Source organism: Cervus elaphus, chromosome 8 (genome assembly GCF_910594005.1).
Source record: "Cervus elaphus chromosome 8, mCerEla1.1, whole genome shotgun sequence".
Lineage (NCBI taxonomy): Eukaryota > Metazoa > Chordata > Mammalia > Artiodactyla > Cervidae > Cervus > Cervus elaphus.
This window is the reverse complement of record NC_057822.1, coordinates 17,053,917-17,071,648: the sequence shown is the minus strand read 5'-3', so window position 1 is coordinate 17,071,648 and position 17,732 is coordinate 17,053,917. Positions and strand designations below refer to the sequence as shown.

The window sequence follows — 17,732 nt, the reverse complement described above, 5'->3', positions numbered from 1 at the left end:
AAATCAACACAGAAGACAAGAGAAATCAGGGGCAGAGAAGCTCACAGAATCAAAGTGATGGAGATAAATTTTCTAAGGAGACCATAAAGAGGAAGAGAAGGAGGAGATGTGGCTATGTAGAAAGAGAGCAAATCTCTGCTGGATATGAAGAGTGGTCATTGGAGCAGATGTATTTCTCCTCCACCCATCTCAGTTGTGAACACAGATTAGCTTCCTGTCATCATCTGTAGTCTGTTGTTTCTTTATTTCCCTTCAGTGTCCTGTGGATTCAAAACTCTAAAAATAGAGTCAGAAGAGATGTCAGTCTATTAGCATGTGATAGAAAAGCTTATTGTGATACTAGTTATCAGTTTTCTTTGTTTCCCTGTCTGCCCAGAGGAAAAACTCTTCCTTCTTTAATAATAATGGAAGTGAGTGAAGTGAAGTGAAGTCGCTCAGTCATGTCCAACTCTTTGCGACCCCGTGGACTGTAGCCTACCAGTCTCCTCTGTCCATGGGATTCTCCAGGCAAGAATACTGGAGTGGGTTGCCATTTCCTTCTCCAGGGTATCTTCCCAACCCAGGGATCAAACCCAGGTCTCCCACATTGCAGGCAGACGCTTTAACCTCTGAGCCACCAGGGAAGCCCAATAATGGAAGAGTTAGGCTGAAAAGATATTCTGAGTAAGTTTCTTCGAATTAAAAGATGTTTGAGTATGTTTCAAGTTTCACAAGATCCAAATGTCACCAGATTGGGAAGTTTTATAGAGGAAGATGGGTAATTTTCAAGGTATCTCTAGGAACTTTACCATAAACATGATAATAAAGTCTGTGTTTGATAGGCCTGTGAGGCAGGAAACTCATAGAGAATGGCAGAAGTAATAATAATCAATAGAGTGGCCAATGTCAAAAGAGCAAGCAAATAGTGATGATGAAAGTGGTAAACTGTGAGATGAAGCTAAATATCATTGAAGAAAAAACAGATAAATGCAAAGACTGTAATATTTTAAAGCCAAAAGATCAAGGTAAAATTGAAAGAAAAGAAAAATTAGAAAGGGATGTGACAGTATAAAGAGAATCACTTCAATAATAACACTAGCTCCAGAGACAGAAGCATAGAAAACCAGATGGAATGAGATGCATACAGGAAGTAATCAGTGGAGGGGATAAAGATGAGACACAGAGAGATGGTTGGATGGCATCACTGACTCAATGGGCATGAGTTTGAGTAAGCTCCAGGAGTTGGTGATGGACAGGCAAGCCTGGCGTGCTGCAGTCCATGGGGTCACAAAGAGTCAGACATGACTGAGTGACTGAACTGAACTAAACAGAGAGATAAATGGTTAAAAAATGAGGAAAAAAAATGGTAGAGAGAGAATCAAGATAGTGCAAAAGAAAGAGAGGAGAGAAATGGAGAAGTTGTGGATCTGAGATGCTCATGAGACCAAAGCAACATTGTTCACAACGACAGTGAGTTTTTAGGGTAAGGTGTCCCCAGGTATCAAAATGGCTCCTGTAACTCACCCAGTTTGTAAGAGATGTTGCCAATGGAGTTTCATGCACTCTTCAGCTTCAATCACCATCTACAATCAAATTGTTCCTAAACCCACATTTCCAGCCCAGCCTGGCTCTGTCTGCTGTGCTTTCAAACTCAGTTATCCAAGTATCAGAAAGATCTGGCCAAGGTCCTAAGGTTTTAAACTTCTCCACTTAGATATCTCTCAAAGACCTTCAAACTCTTTCAAAACTGAGCGCATCGTCTTTCCCCTGAAAACCAGTATCTGCTCCTCCAATGTTCTCTATCTCTAAAACTCTTACTAACAGATTCATTCTTTCAACTTGAACTTCTCAGTCATCCATGACACAGACATCTCAATTGACATAACCCATCTGTCACCTCAGCTTCCCTGGCTGCTCAGGGATAAAGAATTCGCCTGCCAGGGCAGGAGGTGCAGGTTCGATCTCTGGGTTGAGAAGATCCCCTGGAGGAGGAAATGGCAACCTACTCCAGTATTCTTGCCTGGGAAATCCCATGGACAGAGGAGGCTGATGGGCTACAGTCCATGGGGGTCACAAAAGAATCAGACATGACTTAGTGACTAAACAACAACAGTCTGTCACCTAACTCTATCAGTTATTCCTTTTAAATGTCTCCAGCCTGTCCACTTATTTCCATCTCCATGTCAGCACCCTTATCCATGTCTGTATCACTTCTCACTTGAACTAGTTCTACAGGCTCCTGTTTATTCTCCTTCTAATATTGTTCCCACCAAACACAGTCTAAGTGATATAGCTCAGTTGACCTTTCAAAAATGCGAATGTGTTCATGTTGCTCTCCTATGTAATAGCCAAATGCCCTGTAATTTTCCTTTGGAATAAATTAATTCTTCTTTGAGTTACTTCCAAACTCCCTACCGGAGGCCCCTGCATCTTTCTCCATCCTCATCATTGCCTCTCATTGTCTCACTCTGGTTCAGACACCCTGAACTCTTCTTGGTTTCCTGCACTTGCTGAATCCAGACTTTTATATGTGAGCTTCCATCCCTTTGGGGCTGTCATCTTGGTCACCTTTCTCCCTAATCAATTTACCTCCTGCTTCCATGATTCTTCCTCTAGAAAATGTCCCTCATTTCAAACCAGGCTAGTTCTTCCTGCCTTCTGCATCCCCAGAGTAGACTGTACAATGTGTCTTAACAGTCTCCGTGTTTCAATGTGCACCCCTCTTTATGCATCAGTTCCCTGGTTGCTCATAAGATTGATAAGCACTGATGCTTCCGTAGTCTTCTGCCCTGCATCATCACCATCATTTACCTCAGCACCTGACACGTGAGAGATGCTCAGCAAGCTTGTTGAGTGAACAGAAAAAAAAAAGTCTACCTTCTGTGTTTCAACATTTGGAAATTTGTCTGGCAAAAATTCATTTATTACAGTATTTATATGAGAATATCTATTAAAGTTACTTTAATAATTGAATATGTATATACATATAAATGTAACAAACAGTATTTTTGGAAAAGAATAATGTCACATAAAAGTAAGTACAGATGTATGTAAAAATGTCATCAATGAGTAGATTGGAGAAGTATATAAAGAAAAAATTAGAAAAATAAAAATGCATATTTGGGGTGAAGAGTAAAAGTAGATGAAAAGGAAGGGATAAGGACAGTGAGGAGCAGCAACAAGAGAAAGAGATGGCAGAGGTAAAGCCACCCTGTGATGTAGGAGTCAGGGAAAGAGGAGGGGAGGAGGTGTAAGTGAAAATTTCTTTACAAGCCATAACTTAGGAGCAGAGCTCCACGGACTTAGAAGTGCTCCTGTGTCATATATTCTTCAAAAAGTGTTCCAAGAGGCCAAGAAGCAGTGACTAAAAGTCATCAAGCATTGATAGGATGGGTAAGGCCACCCAAGTTCAAGGTAGAGGTGGTTGAATAGATATCCCAGACCCAGGGGCAGCTGTGGAAGGTGATCAGTGTTCAAGGAGAACTTCAAGCAGCTCCCAACAGTGGGTGGACCAGTTACAGAAGGTGAAGGTCACAGGACCTTGGGTTGCAGGATGTCAGGAGTCTGAAATCAGAGCTCCCACTTCTGATGCGCTTGAGTCTAAACACACTTTGACAGAGAGTGTGCTCAGTCCTATCACAACCCTATTCTCTGCCCTCACTTGACCTGACCCTTTGAGGAACTGCAGGGAGGAAAGAATTCTGTTTAACAGAATGGGTCCAATTGATTATACCTGGATGATGTAGTTGAAATACACTGGTGAAATCGACAATATCATGGGGCAAAGAAATAAATGTGTTCTTCTGCTGGAAGATAATTTTGTCACAACCTTGGAAAGACCTCAAAAGACAAACAATCCTTTACCCTATCAGAAAAAAAAGACCTCAGACAACTATTTGTAAGCTCACCAGATAGTTTTGGAGGAGGCCTTCTAACATGTTACTGATTTATATAGTGATTTCTCATTAGCTTTTGCAAATAAGGTCTTACTTAATCTTCATAAAAAATGTAAAATCTGAATGGCATACCTGTTGTTATCCCTGTTTCATAAATGAGGAAACTGATGCACGTAAGTTGTGAAGAGATTTTTCAGTTTTACAGTTTTTTAAAGTTTCTGACCACCACCTGTTACTTTCTAGATTCCATGGATATTGGAAGCAATTCTACTTTGGGAAAACACAGTAGGAAAAGAAGTAAGACTGCATAAGAATTTACTCAGTTTTCATGTTACAAATGAACTATTTTTTTTTTTCAAATGAACTATTTTTAAGGCTAAAATTTATTATATTTTCTATACCTTTAATAAGAAAAAGATTAATGCCTTTTAAAGTAATTATTTTTCAAAATGCTCATATCTTCATGTGAATGTCTTGCTTTTTATTCTTTGTTTAAAATGTTTCTTATAAATACTGACATATACATTTGCAGAATTTTTCTATGCATGTGCTAACACCTTTTGTAATACAGTTTTATTTATCTAAATAGAGTAATTCTATGCATACTCTGACTCTCTTAAAAATTATATCATACCTAGAAAATTAAAATACATAACATTTTAAATTGAACTACAAAAAACCTTTTTTAAAGGATGCTTTAACATGCCCTATTTTCATCTTTAGTGTGGTTGGGTATATTCCATTTGTTATTGGTCATTTGTTTTCCTTCTTCATAGAACGCTTTGTCATGGAATGCTCGGTCAGTGCTTCCTGTTGTGATGTTTTTCTTTTTCTTACTATATTGCATGACTATAGACATCTTTGTATCAGATACATGCACACTACATCTTGGTCCTATATGTTCCTAATATTTTGTCCCGTTTGTTGTTTTTCTTTTAGGTTTGTTAATGGAATATTTTGTCTTAAAGAAGTTATAAATTTTTAGGAGGTTAAATTTGTTAGTCTTTTTCTCTCTAGTTCTTTGGTTTCCTATCATATTTATAATAGCCATTTCTAGATTTTTAAAAAATATTGCTCTATAGTTGATTCTAGAATATTTGAACTACCTGATAATTTTTAATATTTTCATCAAAATCCCATGAGTTTTGACTATTTATATATAGGCACTTTGATCACACAGCACCTTTACTTGTCTGAATATTAGCTTTTCTTTTATAAAACATTCCAGGAGGAAAGGGAGAGCTCAGAAGTAGCAACAGACTGAAGCTAGGGATGAATTTTAGAAGTAGCTCAAGAAGATTCTCTCCCTATCTCCTTCCCAAGTTCTTTGGAAACTCTAATTAGAAATACATTGATTTTGCAGAATAATTTAGGGAGAACAGAGACATACCCATTTATTTATGTCTTATTTAATGTTCTTCCACTAAAAATTTTCTTACGTTTTAAAAAAATTTATATACTATACACATTTGTTTCCATCTATGAATATCTTTTTCCCATTACAAAAGAGCTGGAATAAATTTAAATGAGATAAGACTCTCAAAATCTTTTTAAGTAGGAAATCTATGGTCATTTTATTGCCTATTTGCATATGAGGAAATCAGAATGCCAGGGATCTTTTTCTGGATTTAATATAAAATCTTAGGAGCATCTGTATAGTAGTTTAAGGATCCACCTGTCACTTAAAATATTAGGGCCAGGCCTTCCAATGATCAAGACAACCAATCAGAATTAAGTTTCTTAAGAAATTTGTAATTAGTGGCAATACTTTCTAATGAGGGGAGTATTACAAAACCCTTCCAAATAACTCTTTCAAGGCAAATTTATATTACAGAGAACAGAATATATTGGTAATGGTTACAAACAGACATGTCTTACCTTCTTATGAAAATTCTCAATTTAATACTGTCAAGGCAATTCTTGTTTTGAATTTATTTACTTATTTTAACTGGAGGATAATTACTTTATAATATTATGATGTTTTTGCCATACATCAATATGAATCGGCCATAGATATACATATGTCCTCTCCATTCATATGCTTTACATGGGACATCTCTCCCATATAAGGCAATTCTTTATGTTAGTTTTATGGTACAGAATTCTGTCTCTCCTTCTAAAGCTATAGGTTGAGAGGACTTCCCCTTGCTCTCTTTGTGTAATTCTTTGTTAGGTACAAAGGCTTACATTTTAAAAATCTGGTCTCTGGAATTTGATTAGTTAGCCTTGTACAAAACACAGGCCCATAGAGTTGGATTTTGTTGGCAGAAGTAGAGAAAGTATTTGGAAAGGATCTTACCTAAAAACAGTAAAATATGATGAATATAGATTTTTCTACTACAGTCTCCATCTTGTTGCTAAATCTGAATTAGTTTGAGATCCTTTATCTTTTTTCTGTTCTGATTTCCTTTCTTGTCTTCACCTAAATATATAATGCAAATGATTTGTTCAGTGATTTAAGCGAGGATATTTACAACATCTTTTTTAAGACTATCTCTCTCATGTAGTATTTAATAAGTATTTACTACTTATAGGCTAATTATTATTCCCAGCATCATCAAAATACTTTCTGTATTGTTCTTTGATCTCCAAATACTGAGGACCCTTCTTTATACACCTTCTATTTATCAGACCTTATCCTTATGGGCCTCATCCCATTTCCATTTTCACCTCTCAACTTACCCATTTCACACTCTCAACCTTTCTACAACTTCTCCTTCCTGAAAAATCAGACCACATCTCTACTAATGGCTGCTAAAACTCAGTCTTTCTTCACGGTACTCATTTTGGGTGAAGATATATAAACAGACTCCAAAAGTGAGCATTATTACTGGTGTTGTGTGGGAATTCAGCATAATTGAAGGAAAAGCCAGATTTGGGTATCCCCAAAAACAAAGGTATAGAAGGCATCCAAGATTTTGAAAGACTTTGGCCAAGCTAGCACTCATGCTAAAGACTGAGTTGCTGTGGGCTGTAGATAAAATTCCCATAGCTCATCCTATAGAACATGGCAGGATAATTTACAATGATTCTCTACTTCCACAGAAGAAAGAAGTGAACTCAGAGCTTCCCTTTTAAAAAAAATTCTGAGTTTCACCCAGAGGCAAAGAGTTAAGAGTCTCATTTGCAACATAGCCCAGGGTCGGGTCACAATAGAGGTTCCCAGTGACAAATATACATATTGACACAGCCTCACAATCTAGCAACCTTAGGTGCTAAATGCAAGGTGGGAACCTCCATATTTTTCCACTAAGATGAAACCAAGAAGGACTAATTCCACAAGATTAAGCCAATGTCATACCCCAAATACTTGGAGTGATTTATGCCTCCAACTATCCTTGGCCCAGGTTAAAAGTACTCACACCACGTGGCAGGTGAGAAGAAACTCTGCACTAGAAATAGTTAAGCTTCTTTTTGATGCATCTAAGAATGTGTTGGAAGAGTAATTTAAATGAATAATTCTATCAGTTTGAAAAGTTTAATCTAAGTATATGATTCTATACTTAAATCTGGGGGGGAAAATGTTGAAATAAAGGGAGGGATAAGGAAATGTTAGGAAACTACAAATTAGAAGGTTGGTCAGTTTCCATTGTTGGTTGTTTGTTATGTACAGTGATATAATCAGTGCTGTTGGCTAAGGTATATTCTCTGTAGATCTCATTGCGATTTTAAGGCTGCCTCTACACCACATGCTCCCAAGAGGACTATACAGATTGGCCATAGATGAACAGCTCTGCTGACCTCATGGGTGAGGCAGGAGTAGGCAGCAGGCGTGGGGAGCATTGAGGATGGGGAGGCAGACCTCCTCCCAGGATCCTGGGCTTTAGACCTGAAGGGATCTCTTTCTAACAAGCTGGTTTCTCCAGTCAAGAGGATGAAGCTGGGTGGCCTATCAGAGGGAGGTCTGGTCATGGTCTTTCTGACTGGGAGGTTGTCAGCTGCTTCTTGCCTCCTAACACCTGGTGGGTCTTGGCATCACTGTGATCAGGTGAGTAAGCTGGGAGTATTTGACACACTCTCTTGTCTGCTAAAGATGATCTCCTACTTGCTTATAGCTCCTTCCTGGTCATTTGTTGGTATTGTTGATGAGAGAGTTGATAGTTGTGGTACTGTTGGTGGTGATGGTCCCTTCATATGGCTTCCTATATCTACATGTTGGAATGTAGCTGAGATTGCATCCCTAGGTATTTCATCCAGTCTGGTAGCTATAAATTCTATCCATATGTTAATGACCACCAATTTTATTTCACCTCCTTTGGTCCCTCTATTGAACTGCCAAGTCATAAGTTCAACTTCTGACTCCAAACTTCCACTTGGAGTCTCAGATTTGACACATGAAACCCATTTCTTTATTTCACTCCCAAGCCTGTCATCCACCACCTTTCTCTCACTAAATGGCATTATTTCTACTCAGTTGCTTGAGTCAAAAGTATAGAAAAATGTGCTTGATTCCTCTTTTATTTTTCCTAGTCCCTCCACATCCACTCACAAAAATGTTTCAAAACTATATACATATATTTTTTTTAAAGAACCAAATAGAAATTCTGAGATTGAGAAGTATAATATCTGAAATCAAAAACAATGAAAAAAATTGGGTGGACTCTGAAAATACATTGTGTGTGTATAAATGTGTATACTAATACAGCCAGTTCTCATTATTCATGGTATAGAGGTTGTATGAAGTCACCCCAAACACAAAGTAGCTAATATCAAAACTTTGCTTCCAAAAGAAATAGAGGGTTTGGTTCCTGTGAGCCTCTGGTCCTATTTTTATAAACCAATAAATATATATCTTTGTTTCATGAGTGTTTCTGTTTAAAGACACCTAATTTATTATATATGTTGATTCATTAATGTTGAACTCACATCCAACGGCATTATAACTCATGCCTGACTGGAGCTCATCTAACACACGTGTTTTCTCCATGAGACACGTCACAGTCTTAAGAACACTAGACAGCACTTCAACACCAGGCTTGAGGCCATTTTAAGCCACATAATTACCAACAAAAAAAGCACAAAAATGAGAACAACATGAAATTAAGTAGATGGCAAAAGGATGAATGTTTACAAAATGAGCTGAAACAAGGAGGCAGAGCTTTGTCTTGCTCAGCCTCTGCTGGGCACACGCATGTCTAGCTCCACACAAATTATTCACTGCTCTGCACACCACCATGAATGACCATGGAAGCACCATGAGAACTGACTTGGTAGTTTCAAATTAATTTTAGAGAGTGGGTGACTTCACAGATTTGGAATATGTGAGTAATGAAGATTGGCTGTATATATACATAGTTTCATTCTTTCTAGAATTAGTTTTTTAAATTAAATAATACATGGGTTCTTATAGGCAATATTTTAGTATTGTTGCTTGCCAGATAGCCTGCAATTTGGATTTATATTTACTCTTTGACCCAAGAGTTGCTTCAGAGAGGGTGGGAGAAAATGTACATTCTCTATTTCCATTTTCTAGGTATGAAGTTGAATGTGTATCAATCATATCAACCTTGTTAAAATGTATTATTTGGGTCTTTCATAGCCTTCTCATTTTGTCCACTTGATCACCTGTGGACTGAGGGTAATAAAAAATAAGATTGTCTACTAGTAGAGTGCTTTTACCTCTCATGATATTTCCTGTAATTTCTATTTGCTTAAAACGTTTTGTCCTGGATTATACTTTGTTTGATAATCAGATCAGGATTCCGTGGTTTCTTTTCGTTGATGTATGCCAAAATTACCTTTGCCTGTACATTGATTTTCAGCATTTAAAAATGTGTTTTTACTTGAGTCTTTTGTATATGGTTAAGTGTTGGGGTTTACTTTGTAATTTAATTACATAACATATTATTTAAATAAGTGAGTTAAGTCCATGTCCTTTTATTGTTAGGACCAAAATGTTTGAACTCGTTTCTGTCATGTTAATTTGTACTGATGATTCATCTTGTTCTAGTGTCTTGGATATTAAAAATGTCAACACTCTGCATTCTGTCTTCAATGCATTTATGTGCATGTGTGTACTTGTGATACTTAGAAGGTTTGCACTTTGGTTGTAGTGGTTAAAGCTGGGCATAGGATTGCTTAGCTGAGACTAACCCTCCCAACTGGCCTCCCAGTTAGCCCGGCCACATTTCTCCTGAGTAGGAGAAACATGAGCCACTTTGGGGTCTTTCCTTTAAAAGAAATGAATGGTTGAGTTCTTGTTCATTTCCCATATTTCTTTTGGTTGGGAGTATATACTTATGATATTTACAAAGTTTTATTCTTTTGTTGTAGTAATTACTCTTAGAATTACCTTTATATGGTACCTTTGATCCTCTCTGTAGACAGATCCCATTAATTTCCCATCCGGTAGATTTGCAAAATTATCATGTGTCCTATTTCTTTGTCCAGTCTCTTTCTTCTCCTACCCAATTTAGGCCATATGTTCCCTTTATTTTTTACCTCTCATATATTAAAAGTGCTTTATATTTATCCTTTATTTATCCAAATAATACCCCTTGACTCCCAACAGTAAGACAGACAATGAGCTTGCTCTACCACTTGTATTTCTGCCTTCCTCCGCAATTTTTTTTGGTATTACATTATATCTTTATTTTCAGGACATATACCCTTATCACTCTGGTCTGTCACCTCATTTCCATTTATATTTTAATCTTTTTGCCAAAATTTCTCAGTTCTGTCTTGGTTTGCTAAAGTGGACCCTCTAGCAGTTTTCTCAATAAATACTCATGGGACTAATATTTCCAAAATGTCCCTATTCAAAAGTACTTGATTTTATTATTTCTACCTGAAAATAACTTGCTTGTTCTTTACTTCTAGAACTGTCTTGTAGGATTTTCCTGAAACCTTCTATGGCATTCAATGTTGCTATGGAAAATTCTACCACCAAAGAGATTCCTCTCTCTTGAAAATGACTTGGTCTTTTGGCCCAAGCTGCCCATTCAATTCTTTATCTTTAAAGTCCAGTAAGTTTGCTGGAATATATTTCAGGGTTGACTGGAATCTATTTTCTCTGCTACAGAGTGAAAATACATGTGCTTACGCAAAGTATATTTGATTTTTTTAAACAATTTTGGAAAATTTTTTCTTGAACTTACCTTCAATTATGCCTTCTGTTATTTTGGTTTTCTTCTTCAAGAACTCTAAGGATTTGTTCACTGCTTTCTGTTAATAGGGATATCACCCACATTTTTCTTTTAATGGAAAGACCCAGACTATTCTGCTCACATCCCATTGGCCCACACTCTGTCACATGGCCAGAGCTAAGTGCAAGGGGAGGCTACAGGCATCAAGGGTCCTTTGAAAGAAAAGAGAGAATACTTATGGGTGACAAACAGCAATCTGCTTACTTGTTCTCCTCATTTTCCTCCCAAGTCCCTGATTTCCTCAAAGAGGCAAAGTCAGACTCTTTGTTGGTTCAAGCTTGGCCTTGTCACCTGAGGCACTTTGGCAATAAAAGGAGCTGGAATGTGGATGCAACCCAGAGCTTTGTGGCCAGAGACAAGTCAGCGTTGTGGGAAGTGGGGAGTAAGGGAGAGAGTGTTAGAAAAGTCTGTTGTAACTGATGAACACAGCTCTCAATGGAATGAGGAGAAACAGACAAGAGAGAATTTCATCAATTAAGCAGAAGCCAGACTCCTGGTATCACATCAGGTCTATGCCCAATATACACACAATTACTTAAACCAAACTCATAGCACACACCACACTGTTGGTGCCGTAGAGACAATGACACTCCATTCTCTGTACTGAGTTCTGTGATTGTCATTTCTCTCTCATTCCTTGTATTCTCTTCTTTATCTCTCTTCTTTTTCCTGCTCCTTTCCCATTCTACTAATGTTTTTCTTCTCTACTTTATTTCTTTTGGTCATTCTTTAAAATCATATCATATAAAACACTGCTGTTGGGTTACATGGCACAGAAGATTTTTCTTCTGGAGCTGAAAACATATTTGGATATACGTTTCTTTCATTTGGAAGAAATCCTTTCAATACATATATATATATTTGAATATATTATTATTATATATTAAATACATTTTAAAATATAGTAGTAGTAGTATTAGTCACTCAGTCATGTCTCTTTGTGATCCCATGGACTGTAGCCTGCCATGTTCCTCTGTCCATGGAATTCTCCAGGCAAGAAAACTGGAGTGGGTTGGGCATGCTTCAGTAGTTGCAGCATGTGAGCTGAGTAGTTTCCATCCCCAGGCTCTAGAGCACAGGCTCAGTAGTTTTGATGCATGGGGTTAGTGACTCCACAGCATGTAGTATCTTCTTCCCCAACCAGGGATCAAACCCAAGTCTCCTGCATTGGCAGGCCAATTCTCAACCACTGGACCACCAGGGAAGCCTACCATACTTATCTTTACCATCTTGTTTATTTCCCAGGTTATACCTACCTGATCTAAGAATTTTGTCCTCTGAGTTTTTGTTAAATCTCACTGCCATATTTGATTTAATAGCTGGAATGAGAAGTCTAAGCACAGATCACATTTGTTCCTTCTCCTACTTCCTTCCTTATCAAACCTGTTGTCTTAAATAGTTCTTTCTATGCCACAGGATGAAGTCTTAAATAAGCCCCAGAGTTGTGTTAATCCTTTTCAGCAGCAGTGATATTCTCACTCAATATTAAAAAGACTGAGCTGATACAATATTAAAACTGTAAAATAGGTAGGGGGGAAATTGGGTAAGACCAGACTCTTCAACCATCTACACATCCTCTCTAATGCCACTCAGTATCTACTGCTTTTGGCTAATTCAAATTGGGGAGGAAGGAGAGAAGGAAGTAGTCAAAAGCAGGAATGGCCCTCTAACAACAAACCCTTCACTTCTCCCTGAAATGGCAGATGCATGAGTCACATTTGTGGGTTTTTCAGAGATCCTCCCCCTTCAGGGAGAATTTCCCAACTGAAGTTCCCCTGATGCAGGAAATCCAACCAATGGCTTACTACTTCCTTCCTAGTCTCCCAGCTCCCAGAGGTCTACACCCCTCCTGGGGTCACCTCTTTCATCCAAAACGTCCTCATGGACACAGTATCTCTCAAGAATTAACTGAGCCTCTCCCTTCCCAGGGAAGGCTCATGAAAACCATGCTTCTTCATGGTCTTCAGACTGTCTAGACCCCTCTATAGACGTCCCAGGTTTGAGTCTTTAAACACCTCTGCCTCTGTCTCCCTTGGAGACACAGATTAATTATCTTGGAAGCCTCCTCACTTGCCTTGAGGGGAGGGGAGCACTGAACTTCTATAGCAAGTCTCTGGTGCCAATAGATAGTATATTTGAATATGAAACCCAAGAACAACCACTCCACTTCCTGTGGTGTATTGAGAGAGAAACTTCACAAAGAACAATTATTAGGTGGACTTAAACCCCAAATCTCCCAGTAAGGAGAACTCTTAAGCTAAACCAGACTACTTTTGTATCTTTAATTTATTTGGCCTAACAGGTTTGACAAAAGGTGAATCAAGCAGTGCCAGAGAAAAACATAGAGGAATAGAAAGTATTTTTTGTTTGCCTAAGATACCTATGGTTAAACAGGCCCAAACTATAGTCCAGTGCAAGAAAGAGAAAGGAAGAAAGAAGGAACAAAGTAAGGAAGAGAGAAAAGTGGAAAGAATGAAGGGAAGAAAAGGAAACAAAGAATAAAAGAAGAAAGGAAAGAGAGGTGAACATTTCATGGCCCCGCCTTGGGGACCAGCGTGTTTGAACATGGCATTCAAGAAATTCACCTACACAAGCCCCCTCATCTTTCCTCTCACAACCCATCACCTCTTAAATCTGAGAGCCTATTCTCCTGAGATAAGGTTTCAATCAACCTTTTTTGATATCTCTCACCCTAAGATTTTCTATGACGTGAACTTATTTCTACAAATTCCACTTGGGCAATTTCTCTTGGTTAATTCTTCAGATCTTATTTTTATGTGTCCAAACCTACGTGAACAAGCTCTTTTTTCTCTTTCATTTTTTCAGCCCAAAAGCCTTCATTCAGGGTTAAGATGATGGCCAATGCATTATTTGTGTAGGTCACCATCACATATCCCTAGATAATCCAAATGATTGCATTATTGCATTGATTCTGCATCTCAAGCAAAGGAAATCTCGACTGCTAAACTTAATTTTTTTAAATTTCAGGATGCTTCAATTTCTTTATAGGCAATGGGGATAGTAAAACTCCTTAAGATAAATTAGTAAATGTAAGGGTCTTATTTCGTGTCTGGCATATAATAAGCATGTAACAACTGTTCAGTTCAGTGACTCAGTTGTGTCCAACTCTTTGCGACCCCATGGACTGCAGCACAGCAGGCTTCCCTGTCCATCATCAACTCTAGGAGTTTGCTCAAACTCATGTCCATTGAGTTAGTGATGCCACCCAACCATCTCATCCTCTGTTGTCTCCTTCTCCTCCTGCCTTCAGTCTTTCCCAGCATCAGGGTCTTTTCCAGTGAATTGGCTCTTCATATCAAGTGGCCAAAGTATTGGAGTTTCAGCTTCAGCATCAGTCCTTCCAATGAATATTCAGGAATGATTTCCTTTAGGATGGACTGGTTTGAACTCCTTCCTTGCTGTCCAAGGGACTCTCAAGAGTCTTCTCCAACACCACAGTTCAAAAGCATCAGTTCTTTGGCGCTCAGCTTTTTTTATAGTCCAACTCTCACATCCATACATGATTACTGGAAAAACCATAGCTTTGACTAGAGGGACCTTTGTTGGCAAAATAATGTCTCTACTTTTTAATATGCCAGCTGGGTTGGTCATAGCTTTTCTTCCAAGGAGCAAGCATCTTTTAATTTCATGGCTGCAGTCACCATCTGCAGTGACTTTGGAGCCCCCAAAAATAAAGTCTCTCACTGTTTCCATTGTTTCCCTATCTATTTGCCATTAAGTGGTAGGACCAGATGCCATGATCTTCATTTTTTGGAATGTGGAGTTTTAAGCCAGCATTTTTTACTCTCCTTCATTTTCAGCTTTCATTATTATCATTCTCAAAGTGTTCCTTTAGATACAAGAAATAAAACTTGCCTTAAATTCTTTTAAATGTAGATGTAAAGTATTTGGATTAGTGTGAGAGTAAATAACATGAAATCTAAGAACCCAGGTTAACTATCAAAGGCTTGGTAAGTGCAAGGCTATGGAGTATTTATTTTTCTTTATGCAGTAGGCTCTTGACAACTTACAATAAAATGGAATTTTTTTAAAGTATTATTATATGCAATGCAACTTTTCAGCAGCATTTGTTTTATATTTTTCTATTTTCTCAGAAAAAGGGGGAGACATAGAATTGAAATTCTGAGTAACAGAGCCTCAAAGAGGCAAACCAAGAGGAATAATATATAAATAAATTTTTAATAACTAAATGTCTAAATTCTTTTGTTTTAGTCTACACTTTTATTAATAGACTTATTTCTCTAATTACTTTCTGTAGCTACTAACCATTGAGAAATATACCAGATTTAGTCAACTTCTAAAACATGACAGGGAGACAAAGATGATATCTCAAACAAGTAGCATGGTGGTGGAATCTGCAACTAGAGCCCAAGGCCCAAGGGCTTCTGCAGTGCTGAACTGATAACTTTTGAGGCTGGAAATAGTTGTAGCTATAAAACACTATGTAACTCACAAGTGATGAAACTGTCCTGCCCCACGTCCCAACCCCCTGAGGTAGTCCTGTGGACTTGAGTCTGTCACATTGCCTCTTCTGCCTGAATTTACTCCTCTGTAAAGTGAAATAATAATAAAGAGACTAACTGGCCAGCAAGGCCCACCTCAGCTTCATATATGAGCTGTTTTCTCCCAGAACCAGCATTACCAAATTAGTACTCTAGGATTCTAGCCATGGGAACTGAATGATGGGCACAGACCTTTAGCTAGAAAGCATCCCTGACTTCAACATTCAGACACTGCTGAATGATGGCAGACCTACACATGCACATGGACATGCCTGATCTTTTTGGATGCAATCAGCAATTGAATCAGATACTACATTTTTCTGAAATATCTAAGTCAACATTTTGTGCTGTCTCTAACCCTACAACTTTAGGAACTCAGGCATCAGTTTTACATTGAAGGCAAAAGGAGAAGAGGCAGCAGAGGATGAGATGGTTAGATAGCATCACTGATTCAATGGTCATGATTTTGAGCAAACTCTGGGAGATAGTGGAAGACAGAGGCGCCTGGCATGCTACAGTCCATGAAGTCACAAAGTCAGACAAGACCTAGTGGTGGAAAAACAGCAACAAAAACAACAATCAATTTTATAAGCTTCCCTTCTTTGGGCCATTGAGCTAGTTTGGTTTTTTTTTTCCATCCTTGCTCATTTTTGTGCCATTTTTGGTCAAAAACCTTTCAAGTTGAGTTTTGTGGCAGTTATCTGACCTACAGAATTGAGCATAAAGTTTTCCTTGAGACCTAATATTACTGCCTTTAATCACTGCCTCTTTATAAAAGTAAATCTTCAGTGCTTTTATTTAATTTGTATTTTTAGATGTGCACATCAATTTTCTCATCTGTAAGATGAGGATAGTATTAGTTTTTATTTGATAAATTTGCTCTAAAGATAAAGTAAATCAATAGAGACAGGTTCTAAGGATCATTCCTGGTGCACAATAAAGACTTGACAGATGTCCAACTTCATTACACTACTCGCATTGCTGCTCTGTTACTCGGGAAGTATGTAAGACACAGTTTCAATTTTATTTGGAATGACTGGGAAATGTTAGTAAAAGAAATAGAGGATATATCCCAGATAGGCATCATCTTTGTAACTAAGTCTAGACCACGGTCCCCCAAACTAAGGTCCACAGGGAAAATTCAATCCATGAACTGTTTCATAAATACATTTTTAGTGGAACAGAGCCAGAGCCACATCTTACCATTTACGAATTGTCTATGGATGCCTTCACAATAAAATAGTAGAGCTGAGTAATCACAAAAGGAATTGTGGTCCATAGCACCTTAAATATTTTCCTCTATAGCCCTTTACAGAAAAAAGCTCCTAACTCCTTATCAAGGCATTTGACATTTTTCTTGATGTACTAGACAGACTCCTGAAAAGTGACATTTGAATGACATTTTTGCAAAACACTGTTTGCAACACAATGTTGTTAAAAGACACATTTATGTTATTTTTCTACTTTCTCCCAGGGAGAGAAACAGTCTGCACTGAGTCTTTGAAAACAGGCAGAAAAAGAGGTAAAAAAATAAATGATTAATGCATTTTTAATTAAAGTAATGCAAATTTCTATTTTATAATTCATGTTTTTAGTGATCAATCAATTTTCTTAATTGACTTATAGAGCCAGGAACAAACACTAAGATAGTCCTAGGTCCTGGTCAGTTTCAACAACATGACAGGCACCCACTTCATTGATTAGTCAGTTGATCTGTGAGAGACCCCCAGGCCTCCTGAGCAGGTCTCCCCTCACCACAGTGATAACTTTTAAGGAGGGAAATATGAAGAAATGTACCTAAAGAGTATGACTCACGTAATATTTAGCTCATTCTTCTCTTGCCTACATAGAGAGCCATAGGCTAGCCACCAAAGGGGACTCTGAGTGATAACGGGACCTGTTACCAAAGAAATTCCTAAAATTTCTTTAATTGTATAACTTTGGCCTGTCATTTATTTATTTATTTATTTGGCCTCAATAGCCTCCTCTGTAAATTGGTGGGTGGCAGGTGAATTTGAATGGCCTCCTACTCCCACCCAACTCTAATAGAATTAACTCTGGAAGGACTGTCCACAGCCTACACTCGCCATCCAGAGAGAAGCCCCAATATCGGTCTTTAGTGGATCCCCTTCAATGCTGGCCAGAAGGGCAAGAGAAGGTGTTCCCACTACTGACATTCTAAGATTTTC

The 17,732-nt window shown here is 38.0% G+C and overlaps 1 protein-coding gene across 6 annotated transcripts in view; it reads left to right on the top strand.

Annotated features, from left to right (window-relative positions):
- LOC122698568 (nuclear body protein SP140-like protein) overlaps positions 1–17,732 on the top strand; it is a 91,588-nt gene that overhangs the window by 52,788 nt on the left and 21,068 nt on the right. For 5 of the 6 annotated variants that reach the window (XM_043909745.1, XM_043909744.1, XM_043909746.1 and 2 more), the window contains 2 exons: positions 4,119–4,172; positions 17,018–17,065. In XM_043909745.1, the coding sequence (XP_043765680.1) occupies positions 4,119–4,172; positions 17,018–17,065 (102 nt within the window). The remainder of the gene's footprint in view (positions 1–4,118; positions 4,173–17,017; positions 17,066–17,732) is intronic. The other variant, XM_043909743.1, reaches the window with a different exon arrangement.